Source organism: Solea solea, chromosome 8 (genome assembly GCF_958295425.1).
Source record: "Solea solea chromosome 8, fSolSol10.1, whole genome shotgun sequence".
Taxonomy (NCBI): Eukaryota; Metazoa; Chordata; class Actinopteri; order Pleuronectiformes; family Soleidae; genus Solea; species Solea solea.
Genome location: NC_081141.1, coordinates 20,226,386 through 20,253,911, shown reverse-complemented (window position 1 = coordinate 20,253,911; position 27,526 = coordinate 20,226,386). Strand labels below are relative to the sequence as shown.

General features: G+C 40.2%; 1 protein-coding gene across 5 annotated transcripts in view; it reads right to left on the bottom strand.

Moving 5' to 3' along the window:
* Positions 1–27,526, bottom strand: part of grid2 (glutamate receptor, ionotropic, delta 2) — a 370,055-nt gene that overhangs the window by 140,591 nt on the left and 201,938 nt on the right. For all 5 annotated transcript variants that reach the window (XM_058636042.1, XM_058636038.1, XM_058636039.1 and 2 more), the window contains exon 4: positions 18,771–18,976. In XM_058636042.1, the coding sequence (XP_058492025.1) occupies positions 18,771–18,976 (206 nt within the window). The remainder of the gene's footprint in view (positions 1–18,770; positions 18,977–27,526) is intronic.

Here is a 27,526-nt window from a genome sequence, read left to right as displayed (position 1 = left end):
CCATAACCTACATTCCTAGAAAATGTTCTCAAACACTGGTGAAGATAATAATAATGTTAATAATGATAATAATAATAATAATAGTACGTTGATGTGTGTTTGATGGTATACAAATGCCAGTGGATGCGAGTCTCTGTTCTCTTCCCCCATTATGACCACCCTCTGGCAGCCGCCCGGACAGATGTTTCAAGCTAATTAGTGAAAGGGCAGACTCCTGACACTGGACATGACTCCTTGGGGGTCGGAACGACTCAACACGTTGACTTTTTTAATGCTCTCTCGTTCCCTCCCTCTCTCTCACAGCAGAAATTGTTTTGTTTGTGCGCCTGTGTGAGAAACAACAGCCTGGTTAAAAAGCCACTGCCAACATTGCAGGTGTGTAGGAGTCACCATGGGCGTCGTTTCTCCAGTGGTACCACAGAGATCTTTCTGCCCTCGCTGACCGACGCCACACTTTTATCTCTGCACACTTCTCACTCTTTGACGCCAGAGGATCACACAAACACCAGGTATGTGTATCAGAGACAAATCGAATCACTCTGTTTATATCAAAAAAGAAAAGAAAAGAGTTTGAGAGCGCACAGAGAAACCTGAGATTGATCTGCGACATCATACCTCAGTGCAAACTCCCTGGTCATCACACAAACACTGTTTTGATGCTGGAATAATCTCTGTCTCCCTGGCACTCCTGAAAGAAAATGATTGATTCTGGCAAAATGGCTGCTGTTGGCTTACATGACAGTCAAGGACTGCTGCTCATACCAAGACCTGGCTTAACCCCACAACCTTATCCCCACTGTGAAATAAACCTGGTTTCTTATTTTAAAAGAAAATACGACCAAAAAGCCAAAAGGTTCCTCACAATTTTGATTAGAGAAAAAAAAAAAAAAAAAGGTCCCTCCCATGCATATTAACAGAAAATATTCTTTCATCATTCAAAACAGTGGAAGTCACTTTTGAATCATGTGTTACAAATTGAAAATTTCACGCACTATTTGTGATCAAATCAAGTAAATAGCCCACAGCCCGCCCTCCAAACTTCACACTTAAACATGCACAGGAAATGTATATGTATCTATTTATATATATATATATATATATATATATATATATATATATATATATAAATAGATACTCTTATATTTACATGTCTTTACTGGATCTCCAGTTGTTGAAGTTTACAGCCTTTCTAGTCTTTTTCGGTTCATCTGTTGTGCTGCTGAAAAACGATGAGCCACTGAGTCAAATGAGCTGCTTTAATAAAATGAAGTGTATTTTCTACACGCCTCTACACAATGTGCACAGCTTGTCTCTGGATTCAGAGCTGATGCTTCATATTGTTGATATGTTGACATGTTGAGCGGTGATGGGATATACTTTTGACATGTTTCTACCAGTGCCCCCTGCGACCCTCATGTGGAGGATAAAGCGGTAGAAGATGGATGGATGGATGGATATTTTTCTATATAGATTTAAAACGACTTTAATTACTTTGACAACCTCACAGAGGATATACTAAACAAAGCACAATCACAATTGGACTTAATTGAATCTAAGAACAACCTGCTAATTACACGGTTTCTGTGTGAAGCTTTTCATACTTGTTTATCAGCAGAAATCTGACAGTCTTCCTCTGCTTTTATCTGTATGCTGGTGCTAATGACATTTTCTTCTCGGCGTCTTCAAAGGCTTTTAAAAACTTAACGCCACTCAGTTTCACTTATTCCCTGGTAAGAAGTCCCTTTCTTCAATTAGTGAGCCGTGTTTCGCCTTAACACCCTCTCTCGTACATGCCCCCTCTCCCGCTTACCTAATCACAGGCTCCTTTCCTGAATTTAATTTGCATGACTGAGAAATCTGGTAAAAACAAACAAACATTAAAACATTACCACTCCTATTTGAAACAAGGAGAGGTGTTTCTTTTTTTCGTCACCCCACTTCATTTTCATTCAGACCATTTCTCTCCTTTATTTGTTTATGAACGGAGACGTTTTCTCCATGATACACTGTAACTGCTGCATGTCAGTGTGTTTCACATTCAATATTCTCAAAACCAGCATTGTTTTTTTTGTTTTTTTTTGCATTTTGTTAAAGGTTCCTGGTTACAGTTCCTGTTCTGGTAGTTTAGAGATGTAGCTGCAAACGTCCAACACAATTTGGGAAGTTTTGGTGCTGGTAAGATGTGCTGTGATGCTCTGTGTGTTTATAGGTGATTTATTCTTGCATAAACTATATGGAAATGTGATGATAATAACTGCCAGCGTGTTTGAGAGTGTTGCTTTGGAGACTGTCTCATTTGCAGTGTTTCACTCAGAGCACCGCGAGTGTCTGCCAGTGACTGTGCCCCTATGTCACTCTTTATAGAAAATAAATCTACAGACAATGTTGGCACAGAAATGCATGTGCTGCACCTCAAACACCACCATAAAAACAGATTCAATGATACCTGCTTGTCCTATATAAACAATAATTCACTCAGCTGTGTGAAGTGTACAGCACGGCCGTCTCTGCTCGCAAGACTGGCTGACACACAGCAAATACAGACAACCAAGAATAAACAGAAAATGTGTACTTTTCAACACATCATCGCTGCAGGGAGCCCCACAGGGAACAGTTGTGGCTCTGTTCCTCTTCACCCTCTACACTACAGACTTCTGTTACTATTCACCCTTCCGTCACCTGCACAAATCCTTTGATGACTCTGCAACTGTAAGGTTCATCGCAGATGAAGTTGACGGGGAATACAGTACTGGTACTGATCCAGGAATTTGTGGAGAAGTACAAGAGGAAGCCCCCTCCACATCAATGTAGGGGGAATTATGAAAATTGTGGTGAACTATTGTCTGTAGTCACCACATAAATCACAATGAGGCCTTAAATCTATTAGGTTCACCAAAACAAACATAATGCTACTGTCCTGTAAAAGAGCTGCAGGCTCTTTCAGCTGAGGACCAAGACCAGAGTCTTTTTGAGTACAGGGTTGAGGTGGAATCAGCCATCTTCTTTGAAGTGTTTGACTTGGGGGGGCAGCAGCATCTTGCCAGTAGACAAGAGCTTGGACAGACTAATTAGGGGTTAGGGATAGCCCCCAGACCAAGAAGAGGTAGTGGGAGAGAAGGGAATGATAGCTAAGCTGTAATCTTTGACTGCAAGTAAGTCCTGGTCCCTGCAGAAAACCATCACAACACTGGGCAGCTCCTCCTTGAAAATCTGAGAGGTGTCACAGGTTGTTTCTCGCTGCTGCTGCTGCTGCTGCGAGGGACTGTTTACCAGCGTCTTTTGTCTGCACACAATACATTGTTGTCAATGTGGACATGTATCAGACAGGTGCACAACAAGAGAGTGAAAAGGTCATAATGCACATCCGTTGCAATGTGTCAGCTTTCCGTCACAGTGAAATGAAAATATCTCAACGCTTTGGAGTGCAGCAAGCGTTTTCAGCGCGTCTTCCAATACACAGAGCAAAGACAGCGGTCCAGCTAGTTTGTGGTCACACTAAAATAGGAACGGAACCTCCCAGGTTCTGCTGCTTAGTAATGACGAGCATTTCTGTAACATGGCCCTCAAGCACCGTGGACAAAACAGCCCTTTTGGCACCATGCATTTTTAGACACTACATAAGAACAGCCACTAAGACTCTGCCCCAAGTCGACCGCTAATAAAAGGAACATCTTATCATATATGGTCGTCTCTGTGGGTTACTTTTATATTTTTTTCAGAAAACATCTCATTTTAAAATTGACATCATGTCTTAAAAACCACTAGAAGTCAGGTGGAAAACAATGGTGGATGAGAAAATGACTGAAAAAGCCGATGTGTCCACTCAGACATAAGTTGCACTAATGGAGAAGTGATGGAATATATTCAGTTGAAAGTGGGCATACACTGAATTGGACTAATAGCATACCTACTCATGAGGATTTTAATTAACGAAAGAAAAGTTCTCTTAATGAAAGTCTGACTCCCACATAATGTCGAGACATATTTACACCATTTGAGGACCATGATTGTCGAGTATTTCTACAAGCTGGTGTGATTTGTAACATCCAATCAATTTTCAGATTACCATTCTGCAATTGATGAAATAAATGAATAGAGACAAACTATTTTTCCCAGATACAATGCCAATCCTCTGCAGGTTTCTACTATAAAGGAATAATTCACAGGTATAAAGTGTTCTCATGCAGGGTGTATGAGCTCCAAGATAAACCTTAGCCTTCAACAATGAAGACAGAGTTGAAGTAAGTTTGACCACTTACGAAAGACCAATGTCAGATTTCCTAATTGCAATTTATAATAATAATAATAATAATAATAATCAATGCTTATCTAAGTGGTTGGTAATGATTATTAGCATTAGCATTACATTTCAAATAAAGAGCAGGATTAATATGTCACTTTTAACATATCTAACATGGAATTCATCAACTCACATTACTGCTTCTACGATGTTTTACCAGAACAAACATTTCTGGACCGCATGTCTCATGGCTGCTTTGTTTGCTGCCCAACAGGAAGAGGCCAAACAGGAAGTGGCAGCACTATAAATAAGTTTTAACAGGAAGTGACGGTAAAAATGCTGAGTTTACACTAATGAAAATGCCAAAACTATGCAGTTACCATTTGGAAATATAAATCAACATTCACAAATTATCTGCCAAAAGAAAAATACAAAAAGGGGCAATTAATGCCTAAAGGGCAGCACAATAGGTGTTTGTTTGACATTATACTGCACTGTAGATCACGTTGAAATAATAACGTGTACAGTAAATTTATTGGATAGATATCACAGTTAATATCTAAGAAGGCTGAAAGTGTGACTTCATATGGCATTACAGCAAAAAAAAGATATGTCTTGAGGGAATTGAATTCTTGGTCTTGGATGCACTGGACCATACCATGACATGAGGCAAAGGGGGTGTCAACGGCTTATGTAATTCATTCCCAACCTAATAACTCTAAATCACTTCCATTACTGTTTGTTTAATTAGCCTGATCTAGCTGTGGTCACACTCCAGTGATCAACAAAGTCTATACAGGTTGGGCTTGTGTGCTGGACGAGGAGAGAGAAAAAGAGATATTGAGGGATGCAGATTGTGGCCACGTGAGTGTGAGTGTGTGTGTGTGTGTGTGTGTGTGTGTGTCTGTATTCATTTATGTGCGTACATTCTTTTAGTGATCACTTCAGAACAGTTTCTGCAAACCCCCGTCTGACAAGGTCACTTACTCTATGTCACGCTCGCACATGCATACACATGCACGGGCACCAGCTACGAGCTGTCACACTCAACATAAGGCACCAAACCTCATCTTGACAAGGTCTTGGCCTGCTTCACCAACCCAACACACACATATTGATCCATCATTCACTTTCTGATGAAAATAAGGGGGGGAAAAAAAACAAAAACGGCAGAGTCTGTCTTTTTTTTTTTGTCCTTTCTGACATATAATATAATACTAGGACAGCAAAGGTCTTTAATAGTATGTGCTGCGATGGTAAAGGGTAAGAAGGTCAACATGAAACACATGTATCATCTTTATAGTGTGTGTGTGTGTGTGTGTGGCAGCAGCAGCACAAGAAGTTTGTGGACACATTGGCCTTTCATTTTATTGATCAAATCACTGTAAGCGCTGCCATAGCCTCATGCACTCTCTCTCACACATACACACACACACAGAGTTGCAAATGTACCTCCACAGCCAGTTTGAGTAAATATGAAGATATGCAACCTGACATTTAGATATGAGCAGATCAATGGCTGGAACAAATAGAATAAGTTATCTTGATAGGTCTAAGGTAAACAATTGTGTGCACTTGTGTGTACATGTTTGTGTATTTTGATTGACTAGCCACTTCATCAGCACTTAATGGGACCGGCTGAATGTTGTTTTCTTTTTGAACACATTCAGTATGCATGAACTATGAGTCCTGTTAAATATCCATCAAGTATTAATATGACTAATACGAGAATCTATTTTCAGCTCAAAAAGCTTCCATTCTGCATTCATAGGCTATTGCTTAATAACCTTACATTAACGGGACTTGACTGTAAATTAAATAAAGATAAATGACATTGTTACGAAACATACATACATACAACTTTTCCTTAGAAGATAATTTGATGATTGCACCCATTTGCAAAAAAACCCACTGAGGTTACAGCATTAAATGTTTAATGTTATTTACTCTTGTTGATACAATATCAGTAAAGCAGAATACGAGCCAAAAGAACAGACAATCATCTTTCGATTACGGCCTTTTACTGGCCTCTGTAAAACATTTTTTTTACAACAGCTGCCGCCACAACAAAAATGCCCAGCATTAGTTCAGTGGCCCAACTGATGGGGGTCATGTCAGTGCAGAGAACAACAGGCCAGCAAGGAGCAGAACACAGGTGAATTAAAAGATTAACCCGTGCCCTAAAACGTCAGAGCCCACACTAACTGTAATTACCTTTGGCAAGGAGGGGGACTGAGAGGTTGGCTGTGTGCATGTTTGTTTGCGTGAGAGTGAAATAGATGGAGATCGATGGATGGACAGACGGGGAGGAAGAACGCTCGCGCGTGCCTGATGGAGGAGGGAAAACGAGCGTGTGCGTTTGTGCGTGGACCACACTGCCGGAGCATTACTGTAAGACTGCTCAGTTTCTCCAGGGTGACTAATCTTCGACACCGGTATAAAATGACTCCTCTCCCTCTTTTGATCTGTATGCAGTCTGTCCTCCCATGTCACTTCCACTGTCTCTCTCCCTGACAGCAATATATGACAAATCCCCCAAAGGTCAATTGTTTATGACACCAGATACAGGTGTGTCAATCATACACAAGAGGACAAACTTTGTCTAAAAACAAGTCATTTCAGCTTTTTGTTTAACTACCTGTTTTTATTGTACGACTTGTTTACTTGTGTTTTCATATTCTCTACAGTATTTTATTGTTTTATTGTCCGTTTTGTTGTTTGTTTTTTTAGGCTGTATGTTTCTATATTTTATTCATCTCTGATGTACCGCACCTTGTTTCAGCTGTTGTTGTTTTCAAGGTGCTTTATAAATAAAGTCGTATTGGACTGGACTTTATTTGAACACCAGTAGCAGAGCGCAGATTAACTTACTAATTAACTTACTTAAGATCATCTTTTTCTCTGCATGTATGTTGAAACTATGAATAATTGAAGATCTACTTGCCAACTTTAAAGCGATCATTTGTGTTGCAAGGAAGAGGTTTTGCGAGTCAGGTCAAAAAGGGTGTCTCGCCTTCATAAATGTCAACTGCTATTTAACAGTGCCTTTCACTTTTCTAATCCTTACTGAAATCAGGTTCTATTTCACAGGAATTATGCCTGAGGGTGTGTTGAGAAAATTCAGCCAAATAAAAGCCAGGTTAGAGCGTTCGTAGCAGCAGCAGTAGAGGATGTCATTTTTTGGTCTGTGAGTCACACTCTTAGGCAGCAAGTTTTGGTGTAGGAACTTTACATGGCAAGATTAAGCACAAACCAATGATAAGAGGAAAAGGAGAGGTCATGTTAGTGTCACAGCAGGGAGGGCTGCTGTTTGAATGAATGAGCAATGAAGGGAATAACCAGCTGTATGTGATGAAGAGCAGCAGATGTTACGGTCCTCCATTACACATTTGCTCTGGCCTCTGGGGGCTGAAGCGTATGCTATGGTTCTGAGCCGCCGCTGCTGACCCGACTTTGCACTCGTGTTTTACAGGTTAAGCGTGGGCTGCCTGCAGCTTAACATGAAACCTTTTAACAAAGGAATAATTATGTCCTTACGTCAGCATCACTAGATTCTCCATTATTCTATTACAAGACTACTCTCAAAAGTTCTTTAAAGCATGATATACCCTCAGCCAGACAATAATTAAGAATTTAATGATTTCATATTTGAAGCTGTAGAATGTGACTTCTTCTCTTAGATGAAGAATTGGATAAAAAGGACCATCAAATTAAAACCTATGGCACTGTTATAATTTCATACCATTTATTCTTGTTTGCTTTACTGACCAATTGTGTTTAAAAGTATTTCAGATGATGATTTGTATTTTATCTTATAGAAACTGTCCCAAAATGCCCAAAACGTTGTTTTCTTATTTTTTGTTTTTAATCAAATGCCTTTCTTTCATGAGAAGTGCATAGCTGCGTTAATATTTTGTCAAGTAGGAGGCTAATGATGCACATGCAGAGTGCACACACATGGTCGTATTGTAAAAAAAAAAAAAAACAGTATATCTGGATAAACAGCACATTGGTACATGGGATAATTAGCACTATACAAAAACAGATACAATGTGGTTGGAATTACATTAAATCCACAGAGCACCTACTGGAAACTAAAAAAGCCATGGCTAAATTGAATCATGGTTGTTTTCAGAAGATAAGTTTAACTCCTTGGGAGCATGATGCTTCATAAATGCTGTGTGAAAAACGAAAGGCCATGGGGTCCTGCAACCTGAAATCAAATCAAAGCGACATGTAAGACAACAGATTAAGTTACTTTAGAGACCGATAACAGTCTTTGGACTCTCATAAAATAATTTTCCACCTCTATTTCCTGATGGGTCCTGCAATAACGAGGCTGTTTGACCCTGAGCTTGACCCTTTTACTGAGAGAAGGAGCTAAAATGACAAGTTGGCAGGCATGTGTTCGAGTGTGCTACTTTTTTGTTTCCGTGAGTAAAAGGAGGGGAAAAAAAACTAGATGAGAGCAAAGTGAGGTGAACATGGTGAATGTGGCATAAACAATAAAAAAAAAAAAGAAGTGAGATGAAAAATGAAACCAAAATTCTGCAGTCAAAGGACCATCTGTCCCAGAATTATATCCCCGCTCTGGGCTAATCACTAATAAACATGGCACCAGCTTTTGACATGCAATTACCGCCATCCTCTTGAGTCAATCTGTAATTTAAAAAATGCTGCAATGGTCTGGTGACAGGAAAGTTCTCGAAAAGTTATTTAATTTCAAAAAGGCTGGCCCAGCTCTCTCTGACATGACAGGCAACACAGAATCAATATCAAATGGACTGAATGGCTGAGTTCTACTTATGAAGGTGGATTTTCTGTTGTTGTGTGTGTGTAGACATGTCTTAAGTAGGCTGTGTGGACCAGTTGCCAAGAAAACCTATCTTTGTGAGGACATTTTGACCTTGAGAGCACAACTTTAACAGGCTTGTTAAGGATTAAGACCTGGTATTATGGTTAGTATTAGGTTTGGGTTAGGCATTTAGTTGTGATGGTTAAGGTTAGGGCAAAGGGCTAGGGAATGCATTATGTCCACACAAATGTCTTCAAATCTTTCCAAGGAAAAACAAGGAACAAGTCTCCCGAGGGGCATTTTGAGTTATTTACAGATTCTGAAAGTGTGGTCTCTAAGCTTTCCATCAATGTCTAACACATGAAGCTATTTGAAGAAGATTTGAATGTAGACACTCCTCATACTAGTTTAGGGAGAATTTTAGCCTCAAATATTTACACCTTCCAGGGGAAGCAAGTGGCAGTATCATCGCACAATGTGTGTGTGTGTGTGTGTGTGTGTGTGTGTGTGTGTGTGTGTGTGTGTGTGTGTGTGTGTGTTCTTTTGTTACAGCAGAAAGTTGTCAATTTTCATCACAGTAAAATGTTCACTTTCTAGCTGCGGTCAGCAAGACTATCCACACCATTGTAATTGTATTCAGTGTAACGTTGGGGTGGAACCATCAAAAGAACATAATGCAAAAGTGAAATGGAACAGGAAATGGTTGACTGAAACTGAAAATTGACTGAGAGGTACAGACATTTCAGAAGTGGCATAACTCTACTGTGCTACTTTCATCCCCGTTACCACGAGAGGTCGTTTACACAAACGAAACCAACATCATTCCAGATGAACGGACAACTAACGCTCTCTTTAATATGGTTATGATCATTTCTGTACAGATCGCATTAACGGTGCACTTAGAATACAAAAGAGCTCTGGATCTGTTCTTAAGTGTTCACGACTGAATGGACTGAGCAACATGGGGGGTGGAGGGGGGGGACAACCTCTAAAACCTTCACAATTGAAGTGAGAATATTACCTTGCTGACAGAAAGCATAGCAGGACTTGCATAATAGCATATTAACTGAGCACGGAATGAAGAGTTCAACTGATTCCCCAGTTCTGTTATTTGTATCTGCACGGATGACGACAGAACTCCGCAAGAACTTAAAAAAGAGAAACAAATGGAAGGGAGGAGAGGTGATTTATTGTCAGCTGTTAGCAAGATACTGTACTTACAGAAACTCTGTGGATTCAGTTCAAACATCACATGCTTTTATCGGTTTCCAGGTTGCCCATCCACAACCGTTTCCCATTTGTCCTTCATCGATGCACATACTGTATCGTCCGCCTGCATTCTTCATTTCTGATCTTATTGCGTTTTTCTGTCTCTCCTTTATTTTTCTCCTTCTTTCAATCCTCCTTTATTACCCATCCAAGACAATACCAATTTCACATCTAATACATCTGCAAAAGCATCAATCCCATTAGGAAAAGGAGCACAGGAATTACCGGTGGATGCAACAGCCCAGAACATGTTCCACAGTACGAGCAGCTGAGGTAAAGGGAGGAATGGATGGGTGGAGGGAATTCTTCCCATAATTACTCCGCTGTTCCACTCTTCAAACCATTCACCTCAGTCGCCCATGTCATGCATAATGTATAGTGTTGTGTCTGTGAGTCTGTGTCGTCATTGGATTTTGTCTGTATGCGTGTAGTGAGACACGTGTACAGCAGTTGTGTGGGATCTCTTGTGTATGTGGCGTATGCAGCAACACGAGGTTGTTTGTAATTCTTAAAAGCAATTATTGTCCGAGTTGTCGCTTCTTATTCCCTATTGATTACACAGGCCTTGCTCTTTGTATTATTATTGAGGTATTGAGGAAAGGTTGGCAGGTAATTCTTCATTTCGTCAACACAAAAGCCCAACCCGCGCCACTCTGCCTGTGATGAGTTAACCCCTCGTTCCTTGTGCATAAAAGTTTATCTGTAATTGCAATGACATTTCTGTTGTGGTTATAATTTTCTCATAATTTCATAACTGCGCCAGACACAAAGAGAAGTATAAGAAGGATAATTAACCAAGCTAATTAATCAAGCCTAACCAAAAAATGACCACCAAAGGCAGCAGCAAAAACCAAAGCAGGGAAGGGCGGGTCATGTTTTTGCCTCGGAAAAGAAGGGCTGTAGCACACATCAGTGGAGATTTAAAGGGGGGTTTGTTGGTATACCCAGTTCTTGCATTTGTCACCTCTTTACTCTTTGCTCATTTCTGGCATCAACTCTGACTCTGTCAGGACGAGTAGTCCTCAAGAGGACCAAAACCTGGTTCTGAGGCAGAACTGGATGAGTTTCAGGCTGAAGTGAGGTTAGAAAGGAATGGAATTCAATGAGAGTCATTAAAAGGCCACATCTATGTGACATTGTGGCTGGTCCTCAAGTTCTGTCGCACCTTAAAAGGGCTTTTTGAGGGTTAAGGCTTGGTTTTATGTTTGGGTTTAGGTCAGTGTCAGGATAAGTGTTGGGCATTTAGCTGGGATGGTTACGTTTGGGGTAAGGGGCTAGTAGGAGATGCATTATGCCTTATGAATGTCCTCACTACGAATGCTGCATGTGTGGTTCAGGGAGAACAAGAGACGAGAGAGAGAGAGAGAGAAATGCAATGACAAGCTTGCATGGACTCACAAACAAACGCACACACACAGGCAGACACATATCTGTATCATCTCTAAAGTACTTACTGGCATACCCATTAGTGGCTCTGCTAGTGGCAGTCAATACTGCTAACCTCTGCTGCTGCAGACAAACGCACACAGGCACACAAATGACAAACCTTTCAGTCCTTTAGCTGTAATGCTCCATAATCATTGTGCTCCCACCACCATGTGCTCAGATAAAGCCTTAATGTCATTGTGCATCACATACATACACACACACACACACACACACAGTATGTCAAGATAACACTGTAATGGCATCTCTGTTTGGTGATAAAGTTCAAGGAGACAACAAGAGCCAAGCCTCGAATGCCCTTTCACCACATTGGAGCATGACGTGTGTGCGTGTGTGTGTGTGTGTGCGTGTACTTATATGTGTTACCTATTCAGAGTCTTTTCTGGCATAAACGCTGACCTTGTCAGGACTAGCGGTCCTCATGAAGACCCAAACTTGGCCCTAATGAGGCAGATCCTCATTTCTGAGGCCTTTCTGGTTAAGTTCGGGGCTGAGGTTTGAATTGTGGTAAGGTAAAGATTGGGGATACTGTTTTGGTTATAGGCTTTCAAGTGTAATGGAAGTCAATGTGAGACCTTTAAAGGATACAAACCTGTGTGTATGCCTGAATTTGGCTTTGTGTGTACCTCAGATATCTCACCATCTAAAGTTTAGCAATGTGATGCACATTTGAATTAGATTAGATCATTTTAGTGAAATTATCTTTTATGATTTTGGTATTATGCTCATACACCCACACTCATACTCTTCCTCTGGGAAGAGAGAGCTCTCCTTCACTGCAGAATATCCATGGACACATTTTTATTACACATGGAAAACATGCTGCTTTTCTTTATCTTATATATATATATATTTTTTTGTTTGCTCATCTTTGTAGCAGTCATTTCACTCATGCTGTTTCAGGAAGCCAGAGAATCAGCGCCTTTGTCGTCAGAGAGGAGAGAGTGAGCGGAACACCTGTACATAGTTTTGATTTTTTTTGGCCTGTTTTTACACATTGAGAGACTCAAAGAATGATGTCTAATACTGTTCAAATTTCAAATTTCACATGCAAAATCTGTTGTTCGTGTACAACTGCAGTGTTTAAATTGTTAAAATTGTATTTTAACATGCAATAAATTGGAAATAACTGCCAGGTATTGGAAGTTATTCTGGAAAAATGGGCAAAAGCATTTAGTTGCAGGACATTTTCTGGTCCTTTTATGGTTAAAATAAGCAAGAAACAGTCCAGATGGACATTTTGTGGTTTAGGTGTTAAACGTTAATCGTCATAAAGATCTGGAAAAAGAAGAAAGTGAGATGTCCATGCCCTTTTGATTATAAAACATGGAGAACTAAATGCAGCATGTATTTAAAAAATGGTGGCTTAAAATCAACGGTGTGGACGACAACCTTGTTTAATCACATAATATGAAGGGATTAAATCCAACACCTGAAGTCAGAGCTTTTTTTAAAAAAAAAAAAGGATAAGTTGCTTGATGTCTTTGTCTCTGTAGCTACTGCTCTGGCAAAACATTATTTTGTTATACTGTTATTCCTCCAAAAAACCTCTGACATCAGGCCAAGGATGTTCTCTCGTCTGCAGTGAGTCAGTCACATTCAAACCTTCACGCGGGCGCTCATGCACATCCCTAATGTCCCCGATGACCGTAGATTGTGACACAGGCAGAAAGAACCCAGAGAGTCTAGCAGTTGAGGAAAATGAGCTGGAATAGGGGCAGTGGGCTCCACTACACCTGCATGGGATCTGTATGCCGCAACACCATATTTGGTCCCCCAAAAACTAAAAGAAAGGAAGGAGGAAGGAAAGGATTTTTACTGTCATTATGCAACGGGAACTGAACAATGAAATTGCGAGGTCAGACGGAGGGTTGATCAGAGCCGCTGCGACTAAGCTCTGTGCCACAAGGGACCAACCTGACCGAATGTGTACATGTTATCTCTCAAAAATCCTTTGTCACCCATCTTATTTCACATCACATCAATTAGTCTTGTCCATCTTCTGCCTGCCTCTTATTCCATCATCAAATCCTCCCATCCCGTTTACTGCCTCTGCAGCACGTACACTGTCCCATAAATGTTGATATTTAAGCGTGGGAGCGATGCACAAACCCTAACCCTAACCCTAACATTGCATGTTGACCACTGTCGAGCATTATTGAATATGAAATGTACAGTATGTTTCCATGTTAGAACCCGTCCAGGTTCCCAGTCCAGCTTCCCAGGACATATAATATAATATAACATAATATAATATAATATAATATAATATAATATAATATAATATAATATAATATAATATAATATAAGTGTCCTGCACAAATCCCTTTCTGACTGTAACTGACAGCACAAAATTGTTTCTCACAAGCATATTTATGGCTCTAGGGACCAAAATGAATGAATCAAAGGCAATTCTTTATAAATTATGGGATATTCATTCATGTACAGGGTATTAATGGGAAATTACACGCTCATCAACGGCAATGGAGCAGCCTTACAACACCTGCTTTAAAGCTCCGTTAGCAGTAGAATTCGGGCCTTCTTTTTCTACTTTCCACTTCCTTTCTGTGTGGCCTGCACACGGGATTAATGTAATCCCTAATGATAACAATACATTAAACTGCTCTCTTGCTTAAAAATAACTGTGAAGTTCTGCAGAAGTCAAGGCGTCGCTCTCACCTCATTAAATAATGTAGATAAAACATCTATCCTTTGTATTGCATTGAGCGCACAGTCTTTGTTTGCACCCAATGAGTAAAAAAATCGACGATTTCACCCACGTCGCTCAGCTAAATTTCCGCTTGTGACCAAAGCATCTGTAAGTCTTGCATTAAACATCACAGCAAGTTTTGTAGTTCTGAACATTGGAAGATCAAATATTTGAGAGGCAGACCTCTTTCAAAGTCAGCACATTCTGCCAGCTGGTGTTAAATATCCCCGCTCTGACATGTGCAGCTCTAAATTCCTCACTTCAGTATTGAAATTTATTTTAGTTTTTCCAGTCCTGTGAAGTTTTAGACAGGTTTGACAAAATTCAATAAAAAAAAAATGTTTCTGAAAGCTGAGAAGTTGCAGGTCAAATCCGACAGAATTTCACCCGCTGAAGCCAGCGAATCGGTGTCTTTGTCACCAGAGAGGAGAGAGTCGGAAAAATGCCTGTACATTGTTTCCATCTTTTTTTTTTGCCAAACAAATGTTACTTTAAAATGTGTTTTATGCTGTTCAAATATCAAATTGAACACACAAAATGTGGTGTTCATGTGCAACTACAGTGTTTTTTTTAAAGAAATCTTTCCCTTTATTTTATTTATTTCATTTTATTTTTAACAATTGTAAATACCTGCCACATATTGACAGGTATTCTGTGAAAATGGGCAAAAGCACTTACTCACAGCCCATTTTCTGGCCCTTTTATGGTTAAAATAAGCAACAACAACAACAAAAAAGTCCAGTTGGACATTTTGAGGTTTAGGTGTTCAAGGGTTCAGAGACAGTGTGCTATTATGTGAAATGAGAAGTTTTTAAAGAAAAAAAGAAATGAAAACAGCGAAAATGAAACAGTAGAAGAAAAGAACAATCTTGAAGCCACTGAAACAGCTCAACCACTTTTTCCGAACACAATTTCCAGCAGAGACCTGCAGCAAGACTGACATTTAAGACCCTGTTCACACTTGGTATTAACATCCATCCATCCATCCATCCATCCAAGTACACGTCTGAATGCTCATGTGGCCACATTACTAGCCATGCATTTTTTGACAAATCAGCACCCATATTGATTTATTTGTAGCCACTGACACAACAATACCACCTGATCTTCATGTCATTTCTTGTTTCTAAAGGTGAGAAAGTGCTTCTAAGGAGTGACATAAGTTTTTTGGCCCTCACAAATATGTATGTACAAGTACACACACACACACACAAAACACTTGTCTTAACTACTTAACATGACAGAATAATATATTCACACAACACAAGTAGTAGTTACATACTACACCTGGATCTCACACACACAAGCCATATACATAATATATTATGTCATCTTTGTCTTGTTTACAAGTACTTAAAGGAATACTTCACTATTTGGCATTTAGCTTTGTATTACTAAAATAGGGGTGGTGTTTCACTGGTGGGCACGTAACAAAGAAAAAAATGAAGATATTTCTCAACTCAAGGGAAACTGAGGTTGGGAAGCACAATTTTTCAAAAATACTACCTCTATTCTAGTAGAGTGTTTCTGTTTTTTAGCTGGTTTTACTGTTATTTTTAGCAAATACATTATTCAGCACGTCTTATACAGAGTATTTCCCTTCATTTCTCGTCTCTGGAATATTCACCAAACTGTTTGATGGTCCTTCAAGTGAGAAATGTCAGTTAGAGGGGAAAAGTAAATAGTCCTCAAATGAAAATGTTTTTTTTTTAAATGTCAACACTTTGAGATCAAATGGCAAAATGTATGTTTCCCCCACTTATTTGCATACGTAATGTGTGTTACAGTGAATACTAATTGTGTTGCAATGAATTTTGGTCATTTTCTAAATACTAATACTACTTGTGTTCATGTGACCATATTAATCTGCTCATTATTTCATACCACATCTGCCAAGAGGAGACAGTGCCTGGAACACAGATTAAGAGCTCATTGTGGTGTTGTTTTTCTTTCATTATTTAGATAGAAATGCTTTTTTTTTTCTTTCCCCCAAATGACAGAATAGGACCGGACTGTTTATAAAGTAATTAAAACGTATTGCTGCCAAAGTAACCACACATTGTCATCATAGCAAGACCATGTACATGTTGTACGCATATGTATTATTTAATTATGGTCTGTGTTACTAGTTTGTCTCTCTCTGGTCACATGATGTTCTCACAGACATACTGTGTTTGAACCATAGGAAAATGTCATAACATAATGATTCACAACAATAATAACCATAACCTTTGTCCCTCGTCTTATTTATTCCTTGCTTTGTTTTCTGTCTTAAATGTGTACAAACCATTTAAATAAACATATAAGTTAACCCCCCAACACACACACACACACACACACAGTATGGATAGCTGCGACAGAGACCAAAAACTGTTTCAGAACGCCTGTGGGTACATTTGTACTGTGTGAGGACAATCGTGACAAAATGAGCTTATCCCTTCAGGATCTGCAGGCTTTAAATACAAAAACCTAGCGTCCTCTTCTCACTCCCACAAATCTCTCATCACCCTGCCTCACTCCCTCTGCCAGGTTTCATCATTTCACAACAGCTCTTAGTTTGCATCGAACATCAGGGCCTAATGCATCTGGACGGAAGGTGCTCTCTGTGACAAACAACCTAACAAATAATGTTGATAGAGGAAACAAAAAACAAGGTCCCACTATTCTCTCTCCTGTGTCACTCTCTCTTTGTCAAGCCCTTGTATCCATCTGTCCTTCCCCTACCCTCTTCATGTTTTTGCCAGGGAGAGAGAGAGAGAAAGCGAGAGAGAGGGAGAGGGAGAGAGGGAGAGGGAGAGGGAGAGGGAGAAAGTGGTGTGCGATCATAAATCTTATCTCCCAGTCTTTAGCATCTCCCGACACTTCATCTCTGAAACCCCTTTTCCACTTGATGTCTTCCATCCATCCGTCCATTTTCTACCGGTTTATCCTCCACATGAGGGTCTCATGGGAGCTGAAGCAAATCCCGGCTGACGTAGGGTGAAGGGTGGGGTACACTCTGTCGGGTCGCCAGTCTATCGCACAACAACCATTCACTTTAGAGTGTCCAATTAACCTGATGCCCAATCTGCATGTGTTTGGACTGTGGGAGGAAACCGGAGAACACACCTGCCCTCGTTATGCCCGTTGAAGCTTGACTTAATTAGTTTAAATGACTTAATTTTCAACCTTTTTTGCCACTTGTTTCCGCATCTACTGTAGATCCAAACTCATGAAACATCAGAGACTTTTAATATATGTGACAAACATGCACCAAATATCAAAACCACGACACAATGTTTGGTTTATCTCAATCTAACCAATGTAGTAGACAGTATTTGGTCGTGTGTGCAGTCATAAGGATTCTTTCCATTATGCATGAAATTCATTTCCGACTTCATGCTATCATATATGTTGTTATGAATTTAAAATAATGTTATTTTAATGTGCTATAGTTTATTATAATACTTGCCAACTTAATTAGTTAAGTGGCCAACAACTTAACTAATTAAGTATTATAACAAGACCGTAGAATTAATATGGTGTACAAATAAGCTTGGAATGAGTATTAGTACATTTTTTGAATGTTCACTGCTACTGAGGTTTTTTTATGTGTCTTTTTGCTCTGTAAAAAAAAACAAACAAAAACAAAAAAACTTTAGAACTGAAAGAAGTCTCTAGTGTGATCCGGGAGTGTGAAACCTTGAGAGGATGTACTGTTAGAGTGCTCTGTCCAGCGCAGTAAAAACACACTGCAGAGTGTTTAATGCTTTACTTTACAAAGCTGAGACACAAACATACGCACATAGACAGCCTTAGAAACACACACACAAATACTGACACAACCACACTCACGGACACACGGTTACACCCCATCTATCACCCCCTCCCGGCTACACCGCCGACCAAATTAGACTGTGACTGCTCTTTCCGAGGTCACTTTTAATTAAACTGAGATGAGGACATGACACATGGGATTAAGCCCCTCCTACCACTTCAAATTATGAATTCCTAACTAATGCTAAAGTCTATTGCTGTCAGCCGTGACCTTCATATCATTTACGTTTAAGAGCAAAAGGAATTTCTCTAATTGTCTTGCCTCTGCAGAGACGGGGTTAAAGCATTGCGTGGACTATAAAATAACTATTGCTGCTCATTAGTGAACGTATGGCTGTCCCTTCATATCACTGACAAAATACACAATTGTTGTGCGAGATCGTCAGCATCGATGTGCCACAAAGACCTGCGAGGGAAGCTTGAATTGCTGTTTACCGGCGTTTACCCTTTTTCATTATTGACTGGAGAATGTTGGACAAAGGACGTTTGCTTACCTCAGTGATGAAAGCCTTGGCAGTGGCGGGGCTCATGAACAGCACGGCCCTGCGCAGAGTATCCCTGTATCGATGCAGCTCCTCCACGCGCATCGTTCTGAACAGACTTGTGATCATCATGTTGATGTTGGATTCCACCTTCTGTAGGGATACGTCCATTCCCTGCTGAGAGGTTCGGTCCAGGAAATCCTCAATACCGCGGATATCTGATGAAGAAGAAGAAGAGGCGATATATATGAGTCTCCAGTGGGACAAAAATGCACTCGTCTGAAATGATTATCCAAAAAAGACATTTCAAAAGGACAGGAAAAGAGACGGCTCATTCACACAGATAGAACCGCCAGACTTTACACTGTCATCGCTTTTGTGGCTGCCTTGTTATCTTCTCTTTATGAATAGGTTCAGTAAATATCTCATTTTGTGAGCTTTTACTGGAAACGATCCCTTGCTTTTGCTGAATTTGGATAACTTGCATTATATCCTTTCTTGTATTTGGCATAGCTCAGGCTTTTGTTGACGGCGCGTAACATCTGTCAGTACCAAATGTTTTCCTTTCTAGAAAACTTGAAGACAAAAGGCATGTTGTGAACATGCCCTCTCTGACACACAAACAGAAATGAAGCAAAAAGCATCTGTGGGTGACTCATTGAATTTGGGAGGCATGTTTGAAATATTGATGTTGCCAGAAAAATATCAGTCTTTTTGTCACAGACCTGCTATTTTGTGTTTTTTAGACCACTATAAAACATAGAACTGCCATCACCGCTTTGGAGATGACACAGCGGTTCAAGTAAGCGTAACCCTTAAACACCTGTGCCTCAAAATGTCCGTCTGGACTTTCTTCCTTATTTTAAACCATAAAAGGGCCAGAAAATGTCCCGTGAGTAAGTGCTTTTGCCTAATTTTCCAGACAATTTACAATTTACATACATTTTTACAATGTATTAACAATTTGAAACAAAGAAATGAACAAAGACACTGTAGATTTTGCGTGTCAAATTTGAAATTTGAACAGTATAAAACATTTTTTAAAATAACATTTTATTCTTTGTCTCAATGGCCAAAAATGGAAACAGGCGTTTTTTCCAACTCTCTCCTCTCTGATGACAAAGATTCTGATTCGCCGGCTACCTGCAAGTGCTCGAGTGAACTTCTTCTGTTGGAATTTGTCCGATAGCACAAACCATTGTGTAATTACGGCAATGCAAATTGTGCTTGCGACAAACGTGGCGTCTGCGATAAGGGTTTAACAAATATGGATCCATTTAGACCCACAACTACAAAGATCGACAGTTAAGCAGAACAAAAAGCATCACGTGTGACTGAGCCTTGTGTTACCCGCGGCATAGACTCAACTGGCTGCATTTGATTGGCAAGATTTCGTCAGCCATAGCCAACAGGGAGAGAAATAGATGCATGCATGTAATAATTAAAAAAAAGATATTAAAAAATAAAGTAACGACACTTAGCTAAATGGAACGGCGTAAAAGTAGCGTTCTTTCTTCAAATATATACTCAAGTAAAAGTAAAAGTATTTTGCAATAAATTTATCCAAAAAGTCACTCAAGTATTTGTCACGGAACAGACAGATTAAACCACTGTGAATATCTATATTCAGAGTTACTTGGTTGTATAATTAGATGTTGGCGGCTGCCTGGACTCCTCGATACTTAATGAGCTACATTGCAGGTCAAAGTAACCCCAATTAAGGCACTTTGGTTGAGACTGCTGCTAATGACTAAGACAAAGACAATGATGATGATAATGGTGCTGTCTTGTGTGTGTACACCTATGTAAAAAAAAAAAAAAAAAGAAGAAGAAGAAAAAAGAGAAACCTCCCTAATTATGTATTTGACATGGTAAACAGATGACACCGCGTCATTTCCAGTGTCATGGCAAAGCAATTAAGTGGATTGATTAGACGTGTTATGGGCCAGAGGATTGAGGCAATGGTGTGACTGCGTCAATGGCAAAAATCCTGAGGTTTAACAGCATGTTAAGAGAGGAGAGAGACACCACGCGACGGCATTGAATGATTAAGAAATTAATTTAGAAAGGAGGTGAAAACGCAACCGGGCGCGCGCACACACACTTGACACTGATAGTAACACTATCAGACAGACTGTGACTTGAGAAGGTGAAGCAAGGGCGTTATTGGGAGATACTTCAGATACAGTAAATGTCACAGGAAACTCGTTCTCCCTTGATGAGATTAAGAGGACATGTTGTCAGTCTTAATTGGAGAAACAATGCAATGTGGTGAGGATGAACATTAAAGCAAAGTGGTTTGTTCTTTTACCTTTATCTCCCTTCTACATTGACACATATACATACTGCAGAATAAACACAGAGTTTTTATATAGACTTGTGTTGTCTTGTTGTGTTAGCCCACCATACTCTTGTGCTCATTTCTGTCATGGTTCACGGACCTACGCTCATAATTTGACTGCCGATTGTGATGCTGCTGCACACCTTTGTCCACCTGTGCTTGTGTGTGACGATGAGAATGGCAGATAAGAGGCGAGATGCTCTTGAACGGTCAAACAACACGGAGCACAGAGGTAGTAACAAGCCACGATAATGCAATTGGTGTTATTACTACAAATAACACACACACACACACACACACACAGTGCCAACTACTTAGACAGACATTTATATACTTTACTGTGAAGAATGCTGTCTATGTAAATCCCCTGTGAGTGTGCGAGTGTGCAGACTCTGAGCTTTATCCAACATCTCTCAGTAGAGTCCTGGACGTAACTCGACTTGTGAAACACGTTTCTTTGCGCCGCCATTGTGGAAGGAAAAAAAACAAAAAACAAAACAGTGCAGGATCATCCCACTCTGCTGAACTCTCGCACATCAGGATAAAAGAATGTAAAATAAACAAGACATTCAAGAGTATTCGTGTTGGGTTGTGTGTCTGAAAGGTGATCACTACACACAAGCGGAATCGGTCGCCTGTGGGTTCTCATTGCTCTGCCCTCTATGCCCGCTTTGAGTGCATTTATATGGCAGTGGCCCGACACGGCCGTCTCTCGGGATCTTTAGTGAGCCGATAAAATGCTCTCCCATTTTCGCTTGTCCCCGACCTGTTTTTGGTATCCCAGGGCACAACAGCTACAGCCTAGCATCTTCACTTTCCAAGAATACAGCCAGCAAAGAGCCTGTATTACCTGGTATATATGCTGCTGGTTATATTATGTTTATGCACTGAACAGTGCAGCTTCCTGCCAAAATGGTGTTGTTTTGGTCCCTAATGTTGCATGGTTGGTTTGCGTGACATCAGCGACCAGAGCTCTGTGCTTGATTTCCCGGATTGTTCGCCTTTTTCTTACCTTGTACCTTTTAATCCACCTTTCAGTGTTTCTTTCTGCTTGCCTTGGTGACTGACTGGAGGGTCAGTCTGGCTTTATTTGCCATTATCAATCCTTTCTCTACCCCAGCTCATAGTACAGGTTGTGTGTCCAATGCATTCACCTCGCGCCTCGCTGTGTGAACACGTGAAAAAAAAAAACAAGTCCAACCGCCTCGGTCTGTACAGCTCACTCAAACTGCTATGAGGAAATTCTGAAATTCAGATCAAGCTGCGAGCGGCATTGTAACCCATAGCAATCTGAGCTCCCATTTTGAAGGCTCCAGACTCACAATTCAGGGAGAAAGCCGAGAGACTAAATCCATTTCTTATTAGTGGCCTATGGATATGATCAAGATATGCAAATGAATCGGTGACATTTAGGACGAGGATTATGACATAACACTCCTGTCAGAAGGTGTGAAAATGAAGTATAATTTATACATAAAAAAAAAAGAAAAAAATCAGGGCATCCTTTTGCACTGTCGTCAGAGACATGAAAGAAATATGGAAATTTGTGGCAGAGTGCGAGTCTCTGATTTTCAAATGTGGACACACCGTTATTCAGTTTAACAGGTTAATTAACACCCACATCCCCTCCATCAAAGTTCAGATGAGTCCCCCCCAAATCCCCCCCCTCCCCCGCTGTTCAAAGGACGTGGCTGGAGCATGTTGTCCCCACTCCTGAGCTGATCGTTGAATGTCAGCCGCTCTCCATCATGAAGCTTCGGGACACTGAAGTGGATAAAAAGACGGCTAAATTGCCGGTGAGCTCGCCCCGGCTCTGCAACCATCTGTTTAAGACACATTCCCCCGGGAGACAGTGTTGGTCCATTAACACGATGATCACCCATCACCTCAACGGCTCCCCCATCCCCCCCCCCCCCCCCCCCACCCCCAAGCACTGTCAACTAACTCCAGCAGTTCTCCGAGTCTCTGATGCAAAGGCACACTCAGTATCCCTGCAGTCCCAGGCCTCGTCATCCTCATTTAATATAGATGAGGGTAGTGCTGCTGCCGCCGCCGTGTTATTCCCCTTCAACTAAGTGGTTTTTGCAACATTTCTTAAACATTAAGTATCTATATGACCTGGAGTCACTTCTGGTTTTGTACACTGCATCGACTGAAACTTATTTCAACCTGTTTGAGTCATTAAACAAGACACTGTGCTTTCTTACACTGCTTCCATGCCCCACTGACGACTGCTTTACTGCAATTGTGTTACTGCTGCATTTCATAACAGAGAATTAATGGTAGTTGACACAACTGAGCTCCACCCAAACCCCCACTGGGGATGAGAGGACTGATTGCCTTCTTAGAATACCTTCTCTCACCTCGCAATATGGCATTATTGCTTTTCAAATGTTATATAACTAAATATGACATTTTCTAAACAGGAAAAAAAGAAAGAATCATTTCCATAATTCCTTATAAAACTTTGTTTTGATTGGAAAGGTCTCTTTGAGTACTTTCCCCATTCGTCAGGCTTTGCTTCTTTCCCCTCTATCCCATCTATCCTCCAAGTCCCTGGCTCAAAGTGAAAGCGAGAGTTAATGTAGTGTAGCAGCCAATAGAACACAGGGATTTCACCTGCATGTACCAGTTACTTCTCCCACTCCGACTTGCCATCCCCTCATCCTTCACTCTCCCCTTGGCTATCCATCTGAAACCTTCCCCAGTTTTCTATCTATATCATCAGGATAATCTCATTTGGAGAGTGCATTGGGGGGTACGAGGAGTTATTCAGCTCGGAGAGGTATTCTTCGTGCCACGCGTGAGGTCAAAAGGTGCAATTTCCACACTCTTCCACAGTCAGTGTTTTTTTCTCTCTTTTAACCTGAACATGATATTTCTCTTATCATAACCAAGTAGCTTTTTTTTTTTACTTTTGCCAATTATCTTTTCTTTCCTCATATCAGTTGTTTCCATCAGTTTGTCATGTTAAATGATTGTGTTTTTCACTGCATGAAAACAGTACCAAAATAAGCCATAATAAAATAAATGTGTGTTATGTGTTACAACCTAGCATAGGTTATTTTTCTCATGTTATCTCCACCCTATTCTGCTGTTATTCTATCATCCTTATGTGTGCTCTGTCTTCACCTCTGGCTATCCTTAACCCTGCTCCAGGCGTTTTGCCGTTGCATGGCTCAAAGGCAGTGGTTTTTGAAATATGGAGTGAGACTGAAAATGGAAACCATTCCTGTTCCCTATAAGTCTCGTCCTAAAGCATTGATAGCGTAGGTGAATTGTGCCTGGAAATGTTCAACTGGATCTGAACCTATGGGAAGTTTAGCTCCACATAGGATATAAAATGCTCTAGGCCCTAAAGCATCAGTACCCCTCTTGCAGCTGCCTATTTTTTTTTTTTCCCTTTTAGATCATTTATTCCATTAGATCTGAGAGGCTCTCTCTCTGTCCACCTTTATTCTTATCCTTCACTTTCCTGTTACTGTTTTTTCCACAAAGCCCCCAGGCTTTGGATTTTTTAAGTCCCCATGGAGAGTTTAACAAACGCATAAAAAAAACACACACATTTTATAAAAAAAAAAAAGCTTGGCACTTTTTAAGTGTGCAGCACCTTTCCATCTTCCCTTAATGGTACAATAATGTAACCAGTAACCTTGTATATTTACGACAATGTTAATTCTTTTAGCATAGCAGCCGTGGTCACGATCATGTCTTATCCACTGCCCATGCATTTCAGTGATACTGCCTTTTATGCAACATTTGCCAGCTGGTGACTTTCATTTGGGTGTACGTGTTTCACCGCAAAGAAATGCATCCTACTTTCATGCAGAACACCAGGGAACTGCCTCGCAAGATTTTTAGCAGAGCGCGGTGATGCACGGCTCGACATTCTGAGGCGGGAGACTCCAGTCAGAGGAGAAAGAAAATTACAGTGACCAGAACTGCAAGCCCAAGCAGAATTCATGGGGATTGATTAAATTGATGTTGATTGTTGCCACCGTGACAATTCGGCATCCTAGAGGGACTGATTTGTCTGTTTAAATGTATTGGCTGCATTCGTGTTTGTTTGTCACCTCCTCCTCAGTCTCAAAAAGAGGAAAAATAGAGCTGTGGCTTTCTGTCTGCAAAGCAAACACACATTCATTCTCTCACAGTTCTGTATTTATGTATGTTTATTTATTTTTATTTATTTCGGTCATGTCAGTTAGATCACTCATCATCACCCATCATCTTAGTGTAGTCCACACAATACACATAACCGAAAGGGAAGGCGGGAGAAGCAAAGGCTTATCTAATCCCGCCCCCATAATTTATTTGAAGGTCTTTAACCATTCCATTCTCAGGCTGCTATATCTCCCTGTCTATATTTATATGTGTATATATATATATATATATATATATATATATATATATATGTATATATGTGTGTTTGTCTCCGATATTTGGTGTTTGGTTCATACCTGCCTCCATTTCTCTAAATCGGCTTTTATCACCTTCTTTCCTGTGTCTCTGTCGGCATAGCTTTTCAATTATTTTCACCACCTCCTCTTCCTCCTCCTCCTCCTCCTCCACCCACGGTCTTCCCCCACGATGCAGCTCCACTACCGTTAAAAATACAAGCGTCTGTCCGTCTACTCACTGATCTCCCATCATTCCTTGTTCTCTCGCCTCTGTCTCTACAAAACAACTTTTCTGGTCAGTTTCGTCACGCTCGCCTTTTCCATCCTCTCACTGAATTGTGCCACTGAACTGAGGTGTAGCTCAACTGTAGCAGCCCATCACTAACCCGTTAGGTCTAAACATCCAGGGGAAGCTGATGAATTTGCAGAGGTTTGACTCATTCATCCTCTTTACTTTTTCCTCTTCACGCTGCCAACACAAGTCATCTGTGCTATTTGCGTCACTAGTTCTCCAAGTCATGTCCTCCCACAAGGGACTGTGTCATAATAATGTCTCTGCCTAGAAACGTAAAAGGAATACATCAACAATAAAAACAACGCTAATAATGGGGAAAAAAACACTTAAACTTCAGATTATTTCAAACAAATAATCCCCAGTAGTTTTTCTGTTCCTCCTTCCTGTTCCTAGCTTCCTCTTGATGTGTTTCTTTAAGAAACTCAAAGAGAGATGAAATTGACAACCAGATTTTACCTACTACATTATGAATCTTCTTATAGACCTGTACCCTGTGCTGTATTTAGAGACTATTTTAAATTTATCAAACCCATAATCCTAACACTATCTCACAATATCCTATGATACATATGTATATATATATATATATATATATATATACATATATGTGTATATATATATATATATATATAGATATATATATATATATATATACATATAGATATATACATATAGATATACGCACACATATATGTATACCCCCCCATCTAAAGCTACGTCAGCAGGGAAATGGTTCGAGCTCCACTTTGACACTCAAATGATAAGCGACTGACAATGAACGGATGGATGCACACTTTGACTTTTTTCCACGGTGTTTGTGAAATAAATTGAAAAATAAACCTTCTCACTCACAACTGGACAAATTAAGAGGAGGTTTAAAAATAAGTGAAGGGCTTATTCTAGAGTATGAATCACCTGGCAGCTGTGTGCAAGGTGTGAGAGATGTGTTTAAAACATCCATTACAAACTGATCCCACCCACCCAACATTTTAAGCACATGGCACGGAGCCAAGACACTGCAGCATTTATGGTCTGCATTATGACATACTTAACTTACCATGAGTGAGATAGGTAGACACAGATTTAACTGATTTCATATTTATCCTTCGGTAAACATTCTATGTATACATTCTAAGGACCGGGAATGGGAAACAGGCATATTAACTGACATTTCATACAGTTGCCACTTTAACCACCATATTCAAAATGTCAAACGCCGTCTCTGTGAGCTCAGCTGCTACGTTCCATTAAGATCAACCTAACAGACTTGTATTTTAAATCCCTGATCTGAAGACACACAACCGCTCCTGCAGCAGAGCCGACAACTTCTTGTACACTATCTTGCCATTACGTGTACAACTTTGACTTATAATGCCATGTTGACATTTAAACCCTCTTATCGTTTTTTCGTTCACTCCCACATTAATAAGCCGTGCGTCTCTGTCCAAAATATTAGCACTAATGAAAAAGACTGGCGTCCTACAACGCTCCACACCTATGAAGAGGCTCTTTACTTCAGCGATAAAAGAAATGATATTGCGTCATAGTGTCTCGTTGACATTGGCGTTAACAGCAAAACAAAACCAATCATCTTAATGCCAAGAGAGTTATTACCACTAAGTGGTACTTCTAACATTTGCTCAACAACAGCATCATGTCAATCATGTTTATCTTTTTTATATATACTCAAAATATGAGCCTTTTGTTTGCATATAGGAAGTCTTACATCTTT